Below are 23,283 nucleotides of genomic sequence, written 5' to 3' on the forward strand. Positions count from 1 at the left end.
AATATATTTTCTCCGGCGGTTAAAATCATGACTATGTCTTATTTAATTATTTTTTATAAAAATATTTCTAAAACTAAAAAGTACATGTGTCATACTTTTATTGGATAAAGATAAAGGAAATAAATTATCTGATGATATGAGTAGATCCTTTATATTAAATACCTATTCAGAAACAAAATACAAAAATATTTCTAAAACTAAACACAACATTACATATGTCGTACTTTTAGTGGATGAAGAAAATAGATTATCTCATGATATGAGTAGATACTTTATTCACTTTAGTAAATACCTATTATGATCGGTTAAACAAAATATAAAAATATTTCTAAAACTAAACACAACAATACATATGTCATACTTTTACTAGATGAATGAAATAAATTATATCATAATATGAGTAGATATTTTATTCCCCTTAGTAAATACTTATTTTGAACTTAAATTTTTTTTGTGCACATTGAGTTGGTATCTCAAAAATTAAAAAAAAAAACTTATAATAACCTAAAAATCAAATGTATATCAAATTAATCTTATAATATGAAAGCATATACATTTTCTGTCACACAATTATTTTATTTACCATCACTTATGATTGATAAAAAATAAATAATTATTAAACATTTAATTTTAATATATTTTTCTCTGATCAATGACACATGCAGTAAGACACTTCTTAAACTCTCATATTCATTCTTCATTTTTTTTCTTCTGTTAATTATCCTTCTCATCAAAACCCAAGTCATCATAAGTTGAAAAGTTCTAAAATCTCAACTACTCAGTGTACAATCACCAGGATCTAGCCAAGTGGGTCTTTTTTTCTTCTTATGTTTGGATAGTGTTTTTTAATGGGGTTGTTCTATCATGTTCCTGTTTTTGTCCCCTCCATTATTGCAAAAATTGCCTTTTTAAGTTTTTTTCTCTTCAAATTTTGAGACTTTATATGCTTCCATCTGAAATTATTTGATTCTCAGGGCCATTTTTTTGATGGGTGCTTGTTGGAGCAATAGAATTAAGTCTGTGAGTTCTTCCAATACAGGTATTTTCATTTGGGTTTCTTGCAATACTTGAATTAGGTGATTTTCTATGTTCTTATGTTTTTTTTGTGTTGTGGGGTTGAAAATGAATGAGTTAAAGTTGGTAACTTTATGGATACTTGTGCAACATTTTGCATGTATCATTTTATTTGGAATATGCTTAGGATCCATGCAAGTTAAGGTTGCTATTACTTTTCTGATATGGTGATTTGTTACTTCATAAAAAAAGGAGTTTGGTTTGAGAGACTAATTGGTTTGTTAAACTCTAGATTTGAGCCTATCTTTATATTGTAGCTTTTTTAGAAGCAAGGTTTTCTTTAAGATAACAATATTCCTCTATGGAAAAACTGTAATCTGAATCTGAGGGAAATCCTTGTTTAAAGGACATAAAGTTAATTGGCACGAAATCTTCGTCGATGTCTCAAACAGTGTGTCATTTCATGTCCTAAAAAAGTGTCACTTGCTGTGATTGGTCAGAAAAACACTTAATTATTAAATTTTTAACTTCAATATATTTTTTCATCCAATCACAACAAGTGGCGCACTTTGTGGAACAACAGATATGGTCCCAGTATAATTGGGGTTTTTTTTGTTGGAGTCCATGTAAATTTGGTATCATGATTCATGAGTGATGATTTTGTCTATTTTATTTGTTTAAGGCCAATTATGGTGTGAGTGAATCTTTGTAAAGTTGTGTTTATTGGTATTGATGCAGGCTTCACTTCTAGAAGTGTTAGCAGGAATGGCTATGATACGAGCTCAAACAGCAGGAACTCATCAGCTTCCGTACCCGCCACTCCTCGAAGCGAGGGTGAGATCTTACAGTCTTCCAATCTGAAAAGCTTCAGCTTCAGTAATGTAAGAGCTGCCACGAGAAATTTCCGCCCTGACAGTGTCCTGGGGGAGGGTGGTTTTGGTTCGGTTTTTAAGGGCTGGATTGATGAGCAATCACTTGCTGCTACCAAACCAGGAATAGGCATGATTGTCGCTGTTAAGAGACTTAACCAAGATGGTTTCCAGGGTCATAAAGAATGGCTGGTTAGTATCAATTATTTTCCGGATACTCAATCGGTTTCCTCTCTGTTTTGTATTATTTTGGCTTTAAATTTTGATGCATTTTATGTTAACAAAATTCTAGGCAACTGCAAGCTTTTTTTGGAAACACTTTCACTTACCCTGATTGATCCCGATTGAGGAATTTTCTGTTGAACTGTATGTTCTCATATGATCTCATTGGCATTATTAACCAAATCCCGTAACTTCAATAGCTAACTTTGGATAAACTTGATTGTTATAATAGTGAAGTTCAATAAATGTCCAAAACTGATTGCGTAGTAGTTAACGTCCTTCTTCTGTATTGTATGACTCACAGGCTGAAATCAACTATCTCGGGCAACTGCAGCATCCTAATCTGGTCAAGTTGATAGGATTTTGCTTTGAGGATGAGCATCGGCTTCTGGTTTATGAATTTATGCCTAAGGGTAGCGTGGAGAATCATCTATTCAGAAGTCAGTAACTTCTATTGCAGTGAAATTTATAATCCTTCTTTCCTTTTCGTTCCCCTCGAAATATATTTTTATTTTTTGGATAGTGATAGTTTAATCGGAAGTTCACAAATTCTAATACTAATGTCGTCTGAAATCATCGTTAATGCAGGGGGTTCATTTTTTCAGCCACTATCTTGGAGTTTGCGATTGCAAATAGCCCTAGGGGCTGCAAGGGGTCTTGCTTTTCTCCATAGTACAGAACCTAAAGTCATATATCGTGACTTTAAGACTTCAAATATCCTGCTCGATACTGTATGTACATAACTTTAAACTCGAGCATGCAATGATTGAATAAGATTGATATAGTAGTTTATTAAAAAGCTTCTTCACTGCTTGCTGCTTTGCAGAAATACAATGCCAAGCTTTCGGATTTCGGGTTGGCCAGAGATGGGCCAACTGGTGATAAAAGTTATGTCTCTACTAGGGTCATGGGAACCCATGGGTATGCGGCACCGGAGTATCTAGCAACAGGTATTATCTATGGTGTTTGTCAAATTTTACTTAGATTTAAATGCCTTTCCGAGAACAAGGTTTATGACTGAACATAATGAAATCGTTAGATCCATGTAGCTGACTTCACCTAATAGGAACGGGCTTTGTCTTGTTGTAATTGTCATGTATAGACTTTGTGATTTGTGAATTTACCGGATTTAAGCATCTTGCAGTTTTCAATTTTCATACTAATAGTCAAACAAAGGAATGATGCCGATTCTATTTTCATCACTGAAAAACTTTATTTTGATAGGTCATCTCACTGCCAAGAGTGATGTGTATAGTTTTGGAGTAGTTCTTCTGGAAATGATATCAGGAAGACGAGCGATAGACAAGAACCAGCCATCCGGAGAACATAACTTAGTTGAATGGGCCAAACCGTATCTATCTAACAAACGTAGAGTTTTTCGTATAATGGATCCTCGTCTTGAAGGTCAGTATTCCCATAATCGAGCCCAACTGGCAGCCACCCTTTCTATGCAATGTCTTGCTGTGGAGCCTAAGTGCAGGCCGAATATGGACGAGGTGGTAAAGGCATTAGAGCAGCTTCAAGATTCAAAGGACACCCAGAAAAAACGTGCTGACCAGAAACAGCGCCGTGTGCCTAATTCCGGCTTCGGCCCTTCCAATGGCAACCCGACATCTGGCAAAGGTAGTGCTGATGCTCTCAGAAAGGCTTCAGCTTATCCCAGGCCTTCGACTTCTCTCCTTCGCGGTTGAGAGAAACAAGCAGAATACAAGCAGTTCAGAGGTTTAGGTGTGTTAAACACAAAGTTACATGGTTTGCAGTACTGGTTTCGGTGCACGGTATTACAAAGACTTTTTTTATATGGAATCCGGTATGTGGTATGCGGTGCCTCGAACCGGTATGTGGTATGTACACTAATTGAGGGAACCATGTAACTATGGTTAAACATATTTATGCAACCAATGTATAGTTTCTGTTCTTTCAGTGCTGTATTTTGAGCTATATTAGAAATTATTTTTCTTGTTATGGTCCTCATTGTTTGGCATATAATAGAGTCTAATATCTCCTCACATTTTTTGGTAAGGAATTAATCTCTTTTGGGTTCGTGGTTACCCCTCCCAACAAGTTTCTCTCACAGGAATCGAATCATCAACCTTGGGGATCTAATGAGATTTTGCACCACTTGACAAACGTCTTATTGGTCAATGGAGTTCCTTCAGTTGTGCACTACTTTTGAACTAAGTGCAACATTATGCTCCACTTTTTCATCATTTAACATATAAAAAATTCATCATCAGTGTCATTATTTGACTTTCATCCCAACCACCAAACCCTTTTCACTCCACTTTTTCATTTTTGTTTCTTAGTTATGGTAGCATTACCAAAGGGATGGGAATCCTCCCCAATACTCGAGAGTCTAGTACTGGGTGAAGATTACGACATATGGCAAAAAAATTTCATCGGCTATAATTTTAAATTGTTTTCAATTAAAAAATAAAAATTACAAATTTTCTTAGTAGTTGAAGCATTTTACTTTTTACCATTAAAGTATAATTTCTTAGTAGTTGGTATGTCACAAATAATATATATGGATCCAACTTCTTAGTATTGTTGAAATAGAAAACTAATGAAGATTCTTTTGGCTTGTAATTATAGATGGAAGGGTGGGTATATATTATTTTCATGTAGGGAAATTACTAGTTTGGGAGTCTTGATAAAATAGTTATCATGCAATTTTTGTAGAAAATCATTTTTTTCTTACAAATTAATCACATTTTGTCATAAAAATTATAGTTGCCCACCATTTTAATCTGAAAATTAACTTACAAAAAAAACTGAGTATGGATTTTCTTTCAGAGGCAAATGCTACAAAATAAAAAATTAAAAATAATACACTATAATATTTTTATTTATACAAATAATATTTTTGTCATCGAAAACATAAGAATAAATAAAAATTGTTATTCTATGATTAACCTAGCCAACTAATGTAGACAAACATAATAAATCAATTATCACTACCAATGCCTATAACATTAAGCTAATATCCTCAATTATTATATATTACAAATTTGATAACAATAAGTTACTAACCTTAATTATTATATGTTAATCCATTCATCTAAAAAAGATGGTAAAAATTTGAAAAGTCAAGAAATAAGGGAACTTATTTTTTATGCTTTGTTTAACAAATTAATCAATCATCAACCACTAATTTAATATATTTTTATCTATCATCAGACAACAATTCATATATAATTTCCGAGCATTTTTATTTATTATTGTAATTTTGATTTGGAATAATTTTATTACTAATTTGTTATCATCATTTTGGGACAAAGGGTATATCTTATCAGAATAATGTATCTCCTCTTATCAGGAGATAACTTATCTCCTCTAGCCAGTAAAAATGTGCATATGTGCTATTTTGTTTATTTTTAAAAATATTTTTATAGAAAATGATGAAACATGATACATGTCATGATTTCACTGGCAGGAGAAGATAACTTATCTACTTATATTAGGAGATACTCTATTCCTGTATTTTATTCATCAATTATTATGTGAATAAGATGAAGATACTTCATTATGATCCCAACATGCATTTAATAGTGTATTGCATTTCATGTGAGGCTGGGACTTAAGTGAAGATAATGTGTGGATATAATAATTGCTAGGATGCCCATGACCCTTGTGATGTGCCATAGTCTAGCCTCCATAATTGAATTTTATTTATGAGTTTGGGTGGTGGGTAGAAGAAAGATAGAAGGATATTAATATTCACTAGTGTTATTTCAACAATTTAAGTTCAACATTTTTTATTACAACCAATCAACACATTTTTATCTATGTTTGCATCTCTTATAACTACGTTCCTCTAAAAATCATATAAAAATCATATGATAATTTAAAACAATCACGAGTGAGAATGTTGAAGGTGTGTAACGATAGTTTCTGTAATAGCATTGTGATTGTAATTATAGTCGCATCGATCATATTTTTATGTAAATTTTAATTATTGTAGTTAATACAACATAACTGCATTCATGATCTAAAACATCATTTTCGAGTGACAATGTTAAGGTTGGTGATAAAAAATGAGAGTAAATTTTGGCCGATTTAAATTAGGGTTATTCAAGAAGAGACTATAGTAGATCGGATTAATTTTATTTAGCTAGTAGATTAGTGATAACTTTGGAGAGTCTGGTATGAGGATATTAGATGAACTAGTGAACATAATGAATTAGCTTTGCATTTTGGTTTTTCATTGGAATTCTATGAAGGAACTTAGCTATGGAGTATATGCATGTAGAACCTTGGACTTATTCACCACCCTAAATTTTACAAAGAACATGTATTTGTAGATAAACTTGTGCCAAGGACAACTTAACTAGAGTGGAAATCAATGATATCTAAATGAACAAATTAATCTAGCATTGAGTAAAATATTTACATGATTGATTCTATTATTGAGAATAGTATCATCCCCTAAATAATTTCATGGCCTTTATTTTTATCATCATTGAGGTCTAATACCTTGGAGAATGTCATGTTTACTCACAATACATTCATTTTATTTTTTATAATTTCTTTAGCAAATAAATTCATCCATTCATTTTGGTTTGTATTGGGCCTCAGAATCTTTCCTGAAACCAACTCCCTTGTGGGTAACTAGAGCAAATTGAGGCCCAATTTCCTAACACAATTTGTTGTTTATTCATGCCTTTTGTTTCTCTTTAATTTTAATTTTGAGAATAAAATATTTCCTTATATCAGAAAATAGGTTATATCCTTCATTCACTAACATTTAAATGTATTACATTTTTAGTTTTTGGAAATATTTTTTTCGAACAAAAATTAAATATAACATGTGTCATGATTTTAGTGGCTGGATGATATAATTTATCTCATAATATAAGGAGACATGTTATTCTCTTTAATTTTATATATTTATTATGAACTTCAACTCAATTTCACAATTGCCATAAGTGGTAATAGTTAATGTTGATTGTTTTTTTTGCCAAGTTAGAAAAAACATACTAACATTTTTTGATCACAAATATTCTTTATAGTATATAATTTATGTAACTTGGTTGAATTTGGTCACAAATCTTTTCTTTCAAATATTTTACACAGCTTTATACAAAAACTAAAACTCAAAACTATTAAATAAGTCATTTTCCTAACAAGCTTATCCATTTAGGCTCCCAAAAAAGTACTAATTATCACCATATGGAAAAAGAAAAAAACACTTTATTTAAGCCAGACATAAAGTTGTAAATTTATGTGACAACCATAAGATATGAAATCTATGAGAAAAAGCATTTGAAAACATATTCTCTACTTTATCATGGACAAATATAAGAATTTCTCCTCAAAGATTTTGGCCAAGTCAACTAAATACCCCATAGGTCAAAGACATAAGGTTTTGCATATATTCATGTTCCATTGTCTTTGTTCCTAGAAAACATTGGAACCTTCTACAGTGCTTCATACAATCACCATTGCAAATGCTACATCCCCAGTTCCACCTAAAAGTTAATCACAATTAGTCCAAATCTGGAATAGATCGAGATCCGTTGTTCCAGATCTTATTTTATATGTTATCTCAAATTAATGATGATTAAGCAAAACCAACAATAATGATAAATGTTTAAAATTTTAATCTAACATAACATTATTTTCGTTGATGTGAGATACCATATGAGACAATATCTGATACAAGAGATTTTGTTCCCAAATCTTATGATACCAAGAGATATTAATTGGTTAAGATATTTTTCTTTACCAAACAACTTGTTAACGGTTTCAAGCATAAATGCCTTAACATTTTTCTTAAAACCATAGACTTATTTTTCCACTTTCATGGATTTGTACTTTGTACTTTATCTTATTATTATCTTATCATGACCAACCTAGTAGTACTATGCATCATATCCTTTGTCTCATAAGATAAATTCCTTGTGTACTACAATTTATGCCAATTGAAACGTGTCTAACAAAATTGAAATTTCATGATATATTCCATACCCTTTCATGATATATTCCATTTTATTAATAAGTTTGGTAAAATTAATGGTGCATGTTAATATACATAGAATCAAGATATAGCTCCACACAAAGCTTAAAGGAAGGCCCACAAATTGATTATGCAATAAAAAATCGAGTTTTTTTTATAGGATTAGTTCATTATTCATAGAATGAGAAGATAACCTTAACATTACCAAAAAATAGATAATTGAATATGATAAAAGGTTGAAATCATTTATACTTATCAATGAATCTAAATTAGTATTTGGTATCGATAAATTCAAATGAAACTATAGTGTAAGTTGCACATTAAATAAGTTTTGCCCAACTTTACTAACTTTCTTACTTCTTAGGATCCAAATTAACAAGCTTGATGAATATGACATATATACTAGCTTAAAATAGAGTGACAATATTTTTGACATTGATACTAACAAGTATAATTTATATTATAGAACTAAGTTATTCCATAAAAAATAGAATTGAGTTATTTTTGACATTGATACTAACATAAAAGTTATCCCATATAACTTGAAACTGCATTAATGAAGTTTGAAATGGTTTTGAGGACCACATAGTAAAAGAAGCAAGACTCATGAGTCACATTACCCAAATATTCCTCTAACTTTATCTCCCAAATATCATTCACACGATTCTTTTCTTTTGATCTCCATTTGAATTTTATGTTCACTACATTTGGTGAACATAAAAAAGAGTAATGTTTCAATGTAGAAAGGAACATTGTCCCTAATAATAATGAAGTAAAAACAATAATTAGAATTAATATTTAAATTTTTAATTGATATAACATGTTTTTTTAACTCAATATACCATTTGATACATGATTTAAGATGTTAAACCTATGTTATTTACAAAGATGATCAATAAGGTAGGAGCTCTTCTTTTTGCCTTTTGGCAACTTTTTAGAGAACACAAATGCATTTGATTTTTATTTATTTAATCTTCAAGCATGAATCATCATTGCCACTATGTGTGTGCAATTTTCATCATCTCATTGATTGTGTGTGTTAATAACCCATCACTATTTTCAATCCTATGAATGAAACAGAATAAGAGTAATTTTTTTTTGGTTTCCCACATGTATCCTCGTATCGGGGGCAATCCTGTCCGAGCTGGGAATATCCACAGGCACGTAAGGTTAACTCTCCTAGCAGACATTTAATCTAGTGGTGTAAGGTTCCATTATATTTCTAGGATGACCAAAAGGTCAAGAATTTGATTTCTCTGAGCGACACTTATTGAGAAAGATATTTACATATCTTGAAAAAAATTAGTTTCGTAATATCATTTGCAGTATAAAAAAACTGAACACTCAAGTAGGAGCAAGAGTTTTTGATTGGATTGAACATAATATGCAACTTGTAGAAAGCACATACTACATAGTAAAATTCAATGCATTGATTTTTGTACACAATCCTTTTCTTCAATGTGGGTAAGAAACTTGGTTACAAGGCAAAGTTTGTATCCAATATAAAGTTTAGTACTAAAGATTGCATGTAATTTGTTCATTTTTTGGTTTTTATGGCCCTTTGACAAGGAATTACTCATTCCCTAACCTTTGTGGTGTTCTATATTAGAATTTAATGATGAAATTATTACATAGTCTAGGAATAATAATTCCAACCAAACCTTCATCATTGATTTATAATAAATCTATTTAATTTAAATTTAATAATCTATTATTAATAATAAAGACTTGATTGTGACCATTGGTCATGAAATATGTAGATTGATTTGTAAGGTGATAATGCTCCTAATATTGACCAAGAGGGAATATTTTAATCTTTATAAAAATAACAGACATAAAAAAAATAGATATTCTTATCTAATATACTATTTTCTTAATGTCAAGCAACCATGCCTATTTACCCATCCCAATTTTCATTAGCAAACTAAACATTTGGAGATTAATTATCATTTAATTAATTTCATATAGTAAAAGATTCTCTTCAAAGAAGTTATGGCACCTTATTTATAAACTTAAATGGAATTATCAGAGGGCTACTTTAATGTACATTTTATGTATTGTGTATAATTTAGACAATTCAACAAATAAGACGTTGATCAAGTGATATAAGATTCCGATAGATTTTTAGAAAGACTAGAATGTTAATGTTTTGATTCATGTGAGCAATACTTGTTGGGAGGGCAACTATGTATTCCGAAATGATTAGTTCACTACCCATAGGATGAAAGAATATCGTTAGTAATACTACAAAAAACCATTGAATATGATGAATGGTTGAAATCATTTCTACTTATCAATGAATCAAAATTAGTGTAAGTTGCACATTAGATGAGTTTTGCCCAACTTTACTAACTTTCTTTGGATCCAAATTAACAAGCTTGATGAATATGACATATATACTAGCTTGAAATAGAGTAACAATATTTTTTGACATTGATAGTAACAAGTATACTTTATATTATAGAATTAATTTATTCCATAAAAAATAGAATTGACTTACTCATTATAATTTGTATGTATGTTTTAAAGTCAATGTTGTTATAAATATCATAGGATTGTTTCTCACGTCATTCAAATATATAAATTTTTGGGTGAAAGTAGTAAATTTAAAACTATCTAATTAAGCTAGTTTCTTACTAACATAAAAGTTATCCCATATCCGCTTGAAACTAAATTAATGAATTTTGAAATGAATTTGAGGACCACATAGTAAAAGAAGAAAGACTCATGAGTCACGTTACCCAAATATTCCTCTTACTTTAACTCCCAAATATCACTCACACGATTCTTTTCTTTTGATCTCCATTTGAATTTTATGAACATAGAAAAGATTAACGTTTCAACGTAGAAAGGAACATTGTTCAAAATTTCATCCGATCTAATGATAATAAAATAAAAATTATAATTAATATTTAATTTTTTTAATTGATATGATATGTTTTTATTATCGCAGTATACCATTTGATACATGATTTAGGATGTTAAACCTATATTATGTACAAAGACAATCAATAAGCAAACAACTCTTCTTTTTGCCTTTTGGCAACAACTTTTTAGAGAACACAAATGCATTTGATTTTTATTTATTTAATCTTCAAGCATGAATCACCATTGCCACTATGTGTGTGCAATTTTCATCAAGTTAATGAAATAGAAAATGTCAACGATTGAAAATGATAGATTTCCACGTGAAAATTAGATGTCGTAATGATTATTTAATTATCCATATCGCTATTTTTTTAGTTCATGTAAATAACAATTACTCTTCTCTTTCTCTAATGATATTTCCTTAGTGATGCGTATTAAAGGGTTATCCAAAGATATATGTTACTAAAAGGTTATGGGAACAATTTATTAATAAAAAACAATATTTGCTCCTTCTCTCGCACAATTAATTTATAAATAGCACTTCTAGTTTCATTAAAGACTAAAAAAAGCATTTTCTTATTAAAAACTTAAATATATCACTTTTTATTATATTAAATATATCATTTTTCAATACCATGAAAATCGCATTAATACTTTTCGGCATAAATCTATATCGTTAAGCTTATATATAGTGAAAAGCAATTGTTCCTAGCTAGTAAGGGTGTTCACCGTCCATTTGGATTGGTTTTTAGGCAAAAAATGATCTGACCCAAATACGTAATTAACATGTGGTCTGGATCGGTCTAGTCTGTTTATATTAAGATGTCCGATTCGATCCAAATATAATATGCGATTTCGATTTGGTTTGAATCGGTTTTTTTTATAAAATATTAAAATTGCACTTATATTCAAAACTCATAAAAATGACTAAATATTAAGCATAAAACAACAATAAAAGTAATAAACAGTAAGACAATAACAATAAAAGTAAAAAATAGTAACAACAACAAGATATCAATAACAATAAGACAACAAATCAACAACATATCAATAACAATAATATGAGCACCTGTAACGTAATTTTAACAGTTACAATGTTCTACCGATGATTAATAACAATAATAATTTCACAATAATAAAATTGATAATAAAGTACTTAGTCAGAATAACACTTGAATCCTATTCATTTGATTGTAGGATTGGTTTAAGTTTTAAAAACGTGTATCAAATATAATCAATATGATTTAAAACATAACAACATATATATAAGTGTGTTATAAAATAACACAAATAAAAAAGAGGTACAATTTTGGAGTTGGGACTTAAGATTAAGTTTGGAAAACACTTAAAAGTATTACACACTTAAACTTTACATATTATTTCGGTCTGGTCTGGATCGGTTTTTGCAATTTCGGTCTATTTTGGATCGGTTTTCGGTTTTATTATTGGACCGGTCTGGATTTGAACACCCTAGTGGGTATCATAATTTTTTTTTATTCCTTTAATGCAACATTGATTTTTTGAACTTGAAAAAAGTTACAATATTCTACATTAATGTGATATTTAAAATGGTACATGTAAAGTTTTTAACAAATACTTATGAGGTATAATATCCGGTTTAAATATTAAATGATTTTGAAAAGAAAAAACATCATTTTTTGAATTTTTGTTTTTTAGATGGACTGAGTATCCATCCAAATGGATATCACTGAATATAATGGATGAATTTGAATTCGTTCATTATCAACACTATTCATTGGATAATATCCATTTAATTCTATTAGTTTTAACGGATGAATTTAGTTTAAATGGATTATGGTTAATTTTATCACCTTTAAGTGACATTTTGTGTAACTAGTTATGAAATCAGTGCATTTAAAGATATTATTAATGCTATTATATATTAATTCTTAGATTCTATTTGTAGACTATTTAGATATAAATATTAAAATAAATATTTCTATATAAAATTGCTTTTGTATTCTACTATTTAAAGTTTTAAACTTTGATTTGGACTAAATTAATTTATAATATACATATAATTATAATGATAATAAGATTATACTTTATTAGATACTTTAAAAAAAAGGTTCAAAAAGAGTAGTAGTGTATTATATTATAATCATAATGTTTATAATTTTTTAGATATTAATATATTAAGTGATAATATTAAAATTATAATTTATTAGATATTAATATATCTTGCTATCAATGTGTTGTCTATATATATGAGTAGTCTCACCTTCCACTACTATGCTTATATTGTGCAAAGAAACATTAAGATTAAACCAATTTTATTGATATTGTGTTTGTTGGAGATGGCTAAGCTTACTTTAATGCATATTTTCACCCTTTTCCTTTTGCTTGCAGGTTTATTCTAGATAGTGTAATAATATATAGTTTCTTGATATTTATATATGTATGATTTGCAAAACTTATCATTATTTAATAAATTTCAGGTATTTTCATCACAAGTGAAGCACGTCCAAAAAGAGTTGAGGCTCCTAAAAGAACATCAATAAGAATATCTATAGGTGGTTGCATTCTTGCAAATTGTCAAAGTCAATGTGAAATTTTGTATGGTTCACGTCATACTCATGTATTGGGAGAATGTGTTTCCAATAATTGCAATTGTTCTTATGATGATTGATATGTTTGTAACCTTCTTAATTGAAGAATGAATAAAAACTAATTCTCTATTGAATTGAAACCTTGGACTATCTAATTTTCATATTCTTGATCACTCAAAAGAAAAACAATTGTTTATAGTATCATACTTTGACTGATATATGTGTTTCTTTCATCATTTTTTATTTACATTTTCTGACTAATTATAAACTCATGATACATACAGTGACACAAAGTATGGAATTTTATTTATGAGTTTGGGTGGTGGGTAGAAAAACAATAGTGTTATTTTAAGTTCAACAATTTTTATTACAACCAATCAAAACATTTTTATATTTTTTTTATCTCTGTGTATCTCTAATAAGTAAGTGTATCTAAAAATCTAATGATAATTTAAAGTGGTCACCAACTAAAAATCAAGTGAGGATGTTGAAGGTATGCAACCGTAGTCTATACAATAGCATTGTGATTTTAATTACAACCACATAATTGTAATCATTATCTAAAACATTACATTCGAGTGAGAATGTTAGGATCGAGAGTACGTCTTTTGTCCCACAATATATATTTTTCAATCAAACATAATCCATGACACATGAAGTGACAAAAATGTGGGATAGAATAAAAAAGAGAGTGAAATTTGAAAAGTTTAAATTAAGGTTATCTAAAAAATATGTGATAATAGATGGGAGTGAAATTTGAGAAGTTTAAATTAGGGTTATTCAAAAATATGTGATAATAGATGGGAGTAAAAAATATGTGATAATAGAAATCTTTTCTTTCAAATATTTTACACAGCTTTATACAAAAACTAAAACTCAAAACTATTAAATAAGTCATTTTCCTAACAAGCTTATCCATTTAGGCTCCCAAAAAAGTACTAATTATCACCATATGGAAAAAGAAAAAAACACACTTTATTTAAGCCAGACATAAAGTTGTAAATTTATGTGACAATTATAAGATATGAAATCTATGAGAAAAAGCATTTGAAAACATATTCTCTACTTTATCATGGACAAAGATAAGAATTTCTCCTCAAAGATTTTGGCTAAGTCAACTTAGTACCCCACAGGTCAAAGACATAAGGTTTTGCATATATTCATGTTCCATTGTTTTTGTTCCTAGAAAACATTGGAACCTACTTGAGTGCTTCATACAATGACCACTTCAGATGCTACATCCCCAGTTCCACCTTAAAGTTAATCACAATTTGTTCAATTCTAGAAAGATTGAGATTTGTTGTTTCAAATCTTATTTCATATGATATATCAGATTAATGACGATTAAGCAAAAACAATAATAATAATAATAATAAATATCTAAGATATTAGATGAGACAATACCTAATATTAGAGATTTTGTTCTGAAATCTTATGATATCAAGAGATATTAATTGGTTAAGATATTTTTTTTTACCAAACAACTTGTTAACGGTTTCAAGCATAAATGCCTTAACATTTTTCTTAAAACCATAGACTTATTTTTCCACTTTCATGGATTTGTACTTTGCACTTTATCTTATCATGACCAACCTAGTAGTACTATGCATCATATCCTTTGAGTCTCATAAGATAAATTCCTTGTGTACTACAATTTATGCCAATTGAAACGTGTCTAACAAAATTGAAATTTCATGATATATTCCATACCCTAACAATATTTTAACTACAAATTAAAGTTGAATGGAAAACATCCATTTTATTAATAAGCTTGGTAAAATCAATCGTGCATGGAATATATATTAAATATTGGCTTAAAAGAAAAAGAGAATGATGTGGCCAAGTAAAATGAGTGGCTATAGTGGAACCTTTTTGTAGCCAATGAGAAGAAGAGGTTGTTGCGAAGCATCTTTGTTTTTGGCCATACAATCCTCAAGGCTTTGGCTATAACTATAAATAGGAATGCTCTAAGCTATTGTAAGACACATCAATATTCTAGATTTAGTGCATATTCTCTCTTCTTCTCTTGTTCTAATATTGTGAGGAACATTTTAGTATTTAAGATATACTTGAGAGAGAGTGATATTGGGTGTACTTTGGTTTTGGGAAGTGAGTGAAACAATTGAGTGAACCACATTAATTTCTCGGTGGACGTAGGCAAATTGCTGAACCACGTTAATTTCTCGGTGTCATTTTCTCTATTTAAATTTCTCCATGTGTCTTCCGCTATAACAATATACATAGAATCAAGATATAGCTCCACACATAGCTTAGAGGAAGGCCCACAAATTGATTATGCAACAAGAACCCAACACTCAAGTAGGAGTAAGAGTTTTTGATGAGAATGAACATAATATATGCAACTCGTAAAAAACACAAGTTGGGATCCTCTCCTGTATTAGATAGTCCAGTATAAGAATGTGAGGTCCAGATTAATTTAGTGAGTTAATAGAAAACTTTAATTAGAAATGATTTAAAATCTAAATCATTGAAAAAATTTAAACACCATATATCACTACATTATTCAGTATTGGACGCTCTAGTATCATAGAAGATCTAGATTCAGAAATTACATACTAAAATTCAATGCATTGATTTTTGTACACAATCCTTGTCTTCGATGTGGGTAAGAGAGTTGGTTACAAGGCAAAGTTTGTATCCAATACAAAGTTTGTATCCAATATAAAGTTTAGTACTAAATTGCATGTGATTTGTTCATGAGATATGTAGATTGATTTGTAAGGTGATAATGCTCTTAATATTGACAAAGAGGGAATATTTTAATCTTTATAAAAATGACAGACATAAAAAAAAATAGATATTCTTATCTAATATACTATTTTCTTAATGTCAAGCAACCATGCCTATTTACCCATCCCAATTTTCATTAGCAAACTAAACATTTGGAGATTAATTATCATTTAATTAATTTCATATAGTAAAAGATTCTCTTCAAAGAAGTTATGGCACCTTATTTATAAACTTAAATGGAACTATCATTTGGCTCCTTTAATGTACATTTTATGTATTGTGTATCAATTGAATAAGACGTTGATCTAGTGATATAAGATCTTACTAGATTTCTAGAAAGACTAAAAAATTAATGATTTGATTAATGTGAGCGATACTCGTTGGGGGACAACTACACATCCTGAAATGAATTATCTCCTTATCCATAACATGAGAGGATAGTCTTGATACAAAAAAATTTAACAATTAACTTTACTAACTTTCTTTGGATCCAAATTAACAAGCTTGATGAATATGACATATATACTAGCTTGAAATAGAGTGACAATATTTTTTGACATTGATACTAACAAGTATACTTTATATTATAGAACTAATTTATTCCATAAAAAATAGAACTGAAATACTTATTATAAATAGTTTTCTAATTCCCTGAAGTTGAGTGATATATGAGTATTTGTATGTATGTTTTAAAGTCAATGTTGTTATAAATATCAGAGGATTGTCTCTCACGTCATTCAAATAAATAACTTTTTGAGTGAAGTAGTTAATTTAAAACGAGTTTAAGATCTGCGCACCGACAATATAAAGATTTTTACATTATCAATATATCATTTATTATTGGTTTGTATTACTTTTGTTTGAGAGTCAATAGTGGCTAATAAATTAATGGTGGATGATTGACTAGTAGTATAAAAAACACTTACACTATCTGTACATACATATTAAATTCATTTAAAACTATCTAATTAATCTAGTTTCTTACTAATATAAAAGTTATCCCATATTACTTGAAACTATATTAATGAATTTTGAAATGGGTTTGAGGACCACATAGTAAAAGAAGCAAGACTCATGAGTCACGTTACCCAAATATTCTTCTAACTTCATTTTGTGTTACTTTATGGGCCGATAGTTGTAATTGGTTGAAAAAAATATTGAAGTTAAAAAATTTAATTATTAAATATTTTTTTGACCAATCATACTGTTTAATACATAGAGTTGTACAATATTGTGAGACTAAAGATGTGACCCGACTTTAACTCCTAAATATCACTCACTTGATTCTTTTCTTTTGATTTCCATTTGAATTTCATGTTCACTACATTTGCTGAACATCAAGAACAATAAAAACTAAAAATGATGAATGTTAGCATGTAGAAATGAATATATATGTGTTGTCCCGAATAAATTTGTCTCAAATCTTGTACCATTTAATAATAATGAAGTACAAATAATAATAATAAATGTTTTAATTGACATGACATATTTTTATTGAGCGAGATAAAATTTGAAATATGATTTGAGACATTAGATCTCCTCTACTTACAAAGACAATATATCATGCTTTGACATATGTCTAGAGATTATTATTATACTAATTCTTTTTAGGTAACATAAATGCGTTTGAATTTTTTTTATTCATTCATGAAGCATGATAAATCACTCCCACTAAGTGTGTGCAATTTTCGTTATCTCATTCATAACTACTAGGCTACCTAGCTATATCAAGGTTGAAATCTAATATAATTTGTTAAATTTCATATAATATTTATAAAAAAATCTTAAATTTTTATCTTCAACTACTTTATTTAATTTTATTTTATTTATTATATGATTTTTTAAATTTTTCAACAATATATGTGGCCCGCCTGCAAGCTCGTTAGCCTGTTTTAAAATGGACATGACATTGAGTTTTGTTCATTAAGTCAATGTGAGCATGCACGTACTCGCTTAAATTTTTGTAAGCATTTGCGGGCGCAAACAAATCTGGTCGGACAACTCGTTTTGTCATCTCTATGTATAATTACCCAATGACCCATCACTATTTTCAATCCTATGAAAATGAAATGGAATTGGAAGAGTAATTTATTTGCACATATTGTTTTTTTTGTGTGCTTCGGAAATAAAAACACAAAAAAAAGCGGAAAGAAAACTAAGTTAAAGAGACAATATCCAGCTCCAAGAGAGACAGAACTTCTGCAGGAGGAGAGTCCCAAATTCTAGAAATCTCAAGAGATTCAAGGCTGAGCTTAGCCAGAAAGTCTGCCACTGAATTCCCTTCTCTGAAGTGATAGATTATAACCTCCTAATTTCTCTCGAGCATGTCACTAATACTGAGAATAATTCCTGTCAATCTGTCCAAACGAACTTGGACTCTTTCCGAAATGAAGTGGATAGCCTCAAGACAATCGCTCTCCAAGATTACCTTCCGATATTTGCACATATTGTTTAGAGTGTCATATATGTACATTGCTAATATAAAGATTTATATATAATTAATTTATTATCTATCATTTATTTATATTTTTTAAATAATCAATAGTGAGAAAAGATTAATAATAGATAATACAGTGATAATGTATAAATCTTGTATATTTTTTCTCTATTTTTTAACTAATGATAACCCGAAAGCAATCCGAATCATTTTATGAAATAGAAAATGTCAAAGATAATGAAAATAATAGTTTTCCACGTTAAAATTTGATGCAGCAATGATTATTGAATAAACCATATCTCTATTGTTTTTAGTTCATATAAATCAAATTTACCTATCTCTTTCTCTAATGATATTTCCTTAGTGATGCCGTATTAAAGGGTTATCCAAAGATATATGTTAGTAAAAGGTTATGGGAACAATTTACAAATAAAAAAACGATATTTGCTCCTTTTCTAGCACAATTAATTTATAAATAGCTCTTCTAGTTTCATGAAAGACTAAAAAAGCATTTTTTTATATTAAAAACTTGAATATAACACTTTTTATTATATTAAATATATCATTTTTCAATACCCATGAAAATCGCATTAATACTTTTCGGCATAAATCTATATCATTAAGCTTATATATAGTGAAAAGCAATTGTTCCTAGCTAGTGCATATGTACCGTGATAGTGTTACCCTTCAAAAAGTTCATAAAGCAAAAAGTTAGAATGACTTTTTTCAAGATAAAATAGTTCGGTGACTTTTTATTTCTGAAAATTAAAAGTTATGTTAACTTTTATCCCCTGAAAAAGAAGGTAAGCATGAGTGACACTTAAGATTTCTTTATTCTTTTCATTAAACATGTGTTTGTATTAATGGAAATGAATAGTTTCTATTTAATCTCAATTACTTACTTTGTTTGGTTGGGTTAAATTGTGGACAAAGAAAAAGGTTGGAAGAAAAAAAGAAGAAAATATATATTTTAATCAAAGGAGTAATATATATATATTTTGGCTGCAGCATAAAGAAGTAATTTAGTTTGGTACATAGAACTAATATTTGAGTATATATGAAACCAATTGCTCAAATAAAAATACATATTCTCATAACATACCTCATTTTTTTTCCCTTGAAATATATCTTCACATAGGAGGGGAGCCAATTATATTTCAAGTTTTTTTAAAAAAAGTTTAATTGTTATATCATATAATTTTTGTGATTATTTCTTATCGAAAAAAGTCCCCCTCAATTTATGTTATGTATAAACTGATAGTGTATGAGTTTTATGTACTGTCATTATATTATGTATTATTTGTGTTTTATCAACATCGACTCTTCAAAAAGTAATACAAATAAATGATGGATGATGTACTAAATATATACAAAATTATATCACATATTGTAATTTAATTAGATAGAGATATGAAGACAAAGTTTTTGGGAATATATGTGTGTTCATAATTTTTAATATGGCAACGTGCATGGGCAATATGGAATTGTACGTGAGAACATGAAACTCCCCAAATTCCATATCATCAACAATATTTTTACATATATACATAAATTAGAAAATCCAAAAAAAGAAGAGAAACTATTATAACAACTAAATATTTATTATTCATTATATGATACTATTACATATCATAATGTTTATAGTAAAACAAAAGCTGTGGGCTACATGTATTATATAACCTCCTCAACTCTCTCACACTTTGAGTAAAAAGCTACTTAAAAAATGGGTTACCAATGTTGGGTAATTAATATTCCAACAAAACCCATTACAAATATCACACTTTAGAAACATTTCATACATATTCCAAATACCCCACTCATATTTAAGTGACAAATTAAAAATCACTTTTCCTAAACCTACTCTTAACTTTTTTCTCGAGTTACCCTCTTCATAACTTTTCCAGGAAAATAGAGGAAAAGCTAGAAGAAGTGAAAAGCTGAAATTAAATTAAATACCATAGAGATTTTAATTAATTTTTGTTTTTTAGACACGGAAGTTTTTTCCGGTGAAGGTTTGTCCAAACTGCCAATTAGATGGTGCCACGTTGAGAGATGTTGAGGTCCTTCTGTCACTGCCGGTGACTCTAAAGGATAAGACCTGGCCCACTAAAATATCATTGGATTGCCAATTTTGCCCCCAGTTTCGGCTCATGCTGGACCAAGCGGTGTTTGTTCCTTTAACACTCACGCGCACGATATCCCCTGCACCTGCGACGTTGGTGATCAGAACCAAGTTGAAGTAACGGTGACCGTTGATTGTGAATCTGATGCCTCCTGTCTTTCTGCATGCCACCCTACAACAAAATATTAAATAAATTACATTAAAAAATAATATATATATATATATAGCTTCTTTATTAATCTTTTACTATTCTATTCAACTTATGTTATTCTTTTGTCGAAATAACAATGTTGTTTTGTTAAATAATTATATAAAAATCTTTATAAAAATGATGAAGATATCATTAACAGTACAAAAAATTATTATATAAAAAGGGATAGGAGTTCATCAAAAAATTTATTGCATGGGAGAATACTAATTTTTTATATATTTTATAACAACAATCTACCATTTTTCATACTAAGAGAGTTCGGCTACATGAATCGAACAATGTCATAATACTCTATTATAAATTAAATTATTTTGGTAATTTTGATGGCTATAAATCCCAAATATTTTCGAACCAAAATGAAAAGGTCCCAATTTTTGTAGTTCTAATGAATAAAAAAGTCATTTTATTAAATTAAAAATTCTCATTTTTCGAGACTATTGAGGGCCTTAAAATACTTTTTGATTCATTAAATGTTTAAATAAATTTTATTAATAGTTTATGGTTAGAAAAAGAAAAAAACATCGTTGACTAAAATTATCTTACCATTTCTAGCTTCCACTTGTTTTATGGGCAATCAAATAATGAAACTTGTGAACAAATCCAAACCAACCCATTACCATTTTCTTACCCTTACCAGTTTTCCCTTATTTTAAGAGAAAATTAATGCCAGAAAAAAGGTTGTACTTGTTCAAAAAAATCAACATTTAACCAATAAGACGTTAGTTTAATGAATGTTCTATTATATCTTTGGAAAGACTAAAATGTTAAGAGTTTAATTCTTAATAGTAATACTTATTAAGATGAATAATTAGTGAGAAAAAAAATGATTAGTATTATTAAAAAAATAAAAAATTAATACAATGTGTTTTTGCAGAATACCTTAACTTTGTTACACAACAAATGTAATAAGAACAAAAAAGAAAGGAAGTTGTAATAGAATTTGAAGTTACCTTCTGAAAGCAACAGGTACAATTCCAGCTTTATACTGAGCAATTTTGAGGAACATTGGCATAGCAAGATCAAAGTGTTGTCTTGGTGGGTTGCACCATCCACCATTGTCACTTGGAAGAGCATAATTTGGTGGACAAAAGTTAGTTGCAGTGACCAATATTGAAGGGTTACCAGGGTTGCACCAACTAGGATCTTGATCACACTTTATCTCAAAACATGCACCACAGCTTTGACCATTGTTGAAAAGTGATGTGCTTAGTGCTGCAGTGCTTACACCATAGCCTTGGCTATATAAGTTTCCATATCCACAAGCACCACCTACAATAACAAAATCAATATTTTCTATGTTATGCTTGGGGTGTGCTAATTTGAAGGATAAGATAAAAGTGAAAAGTAGTGTGAATTTGAGAAAGAAAAGGTGAAAATCAGAAATGGGTTTTGAAAAATGGTTCATAAAAAATGAATCTTTTTCATATGCATAAAATAAAACATAAAACATAAAACATAACATTTTGATGGGTATAGGCCAAAAAAACGAACAAGGATGAGTTGACTTATAATGCTACAGAAAGAGGTGAAGTTTGGAATATGGTGTGTTACCCATTGTTCCAGAGGCATCATTGCCACCATAGAAAGTGGCATGAGCATTTTCCCATGCACCAGCAGTGTAAACTCCAGGGATTCTAGCATTTGTTGCAGCAAAAAGAGAGAGTAGTGATGCAATGTAGAGAAGAACCATTTCAGCCATTGAAAAAGTGAGTGAGAGAGAGAGAGAGAGAGAGAGAGAGTTAGTTAGTTGTGTTGGTTGGAGGCTGAATGGGAAAGTGAGGAGAAGGTGATGGGGTATTTATGGAGGGACCCCAAATGGGGAATCATGGGATGGAATAATCGACTAATCTTTTTTGGAATATGTGATTATAACATATCAGAATTGAATCATTAACTTTTAATATTTCTGAGAATTTAGTGGAGTTTTATACTACTGGATCAATTTCTTATTAATATTTGTTGATGTTAACCTAGGATAAATTTAATACATAAAAAATAATTCAATGGAGAGTTTAATATTTATATGGTGTTACTTAAATATTTATACACATTCAATCAAATTTTCATTAGTCAACCAATTGGTGTTGGCTTAAGTAGTACATGTTTAATTTTTCTTAAATAAGGTCTTGGGTTTGAGTCTTGTAGATAGAAAAAATACACACTGTAAGAATTAGCTCTCTTATACCTGTTGATGTCCCGGTTCGGACATGATCGCCTCTTATAACTACTAAAATAATGACCATATATCATATTTTAATGA

The 23,283-nt window shown here is 29.3% G+C and overlaps 2 protein-coding genes across 3 annotated transcripts; one reads left to right on the forward strand and one right to left on the reverse strand.

The window, feature by feature from the left end:
* LOC109352583 (probable serine/threonine-protein kinase PBL11) lies at nucleotides 697-4,079 on the forward strand. 2 transcript variants are annotated; one of them, XM_019594680.1, is made up of 7 exons: nucleotides 697-807; nucleotides 975-1,039; nucleotides 1,753-2,075; nucleotides 2,410-2,545; nucleotides 2,694-2,836; nucleotides 2,932-3,055; nucleotides 3,330-4,079. In XM_019594680.1, exons 2-7 carry the CDS (start codon nucleotides 988-990, stop codon nucleotides 3,794-3,796), a joined length of 1,245 nt encoding a protein of 414 aa, XP_019450225.1. In that variant the 5' UTR covers nucleotides 697-807; nucleotides 975-987; the 3' UTR covers nucleotides 3,797-4,079. The 2 variants fall into 2 exon arrangements, with proteins under 2 accessions (XP_019450225.1, XP_019450226.1); XM_019594681.1 differs by lacking the exon at nucleotides 697-807 and having other exon boundaries at nucleotides 837-1,039.
* Nucleotides 20,273-22,791, reverse strand: LOC109352584 (expansin-A4-like). The gene is made up of 3 exons (XM_019594682.1): nucleotides 22,575-22,791; nucleotides 21,974-22,292; nucleotides 20,273-20,984 (listed from the first exon to the last, which is right to left on the reverse strand). Exons 1-3 carry the CDS (start codon nucleotides 22,720-22,722, stop codon nucleotides 20,675-20,677), a joined length of 777 nt encoding a protein of 258 aa, XP_019450227.1. The 5' UTR covers nucleotides 22,723-22,791; the 3' UTR covers nucleotides 20,273-20,674.

This window comes from Lupinus angustifolius, chromosome LG07 (assembly GCF_001865875.1).
Source record: "Lupinus angustifolius cultivar Tanjil chromosome LG07, LupAngTanjil_v1.0, whole genome shotgun sequence".
NCBI classification, from domain to species: Eukaryota; Viridiplantae; Streptophyta; class Magnoliopsida; order Fabales; family Fabaceae; genus Lupinus; species Lupinus angustifolius.

Bases quoted from the DNA above. Each gene is read 5' to 3' on its own strand.
- LOC109352583 (XM_019594680.1), top strand. From the start codon at position 988: ATGGGTGCTTGTTGGAGCAATAGAATTAAGTCTGTGAGTTCTTCCAAT. The intron at 2,546-2,693 runs GTCAGTAACTTC...TCGTTAATGCAG, and splicing joins GGAGAATCATCTATTCAGAA to GGGGTTCATTTTTTCAGCCA. The intron at 2,837-2,931 runs GTATGTACATAA...GCTGCTTTGCAG, and splicing joins CAAATATCCTGCTCGATACT to AAATACAATGCCAAGCTTTC.
- LOC109352584 (XM_019594682.1), bottom strand. From the start codon at position 22,722: ATGGCTGAAATGGTTCTTCTCTACATTGCATCACTACTCTCTCTTTTT. The intron at 22,293-22,574 runs GTAACACACCAT...TTGTTATTGTAG, and splicing joins TGATGCCTCTGGAACAATGG to GTGGTGCTTGTGGATATGGA. The intron at 20,985-21,973 runs GTAACTTCAAAT...ATTTTGTTGTAG, and splicing joins GTACCTGTTGCTTTCAGAAG to GGTGGCATGCAGAAAGACAG.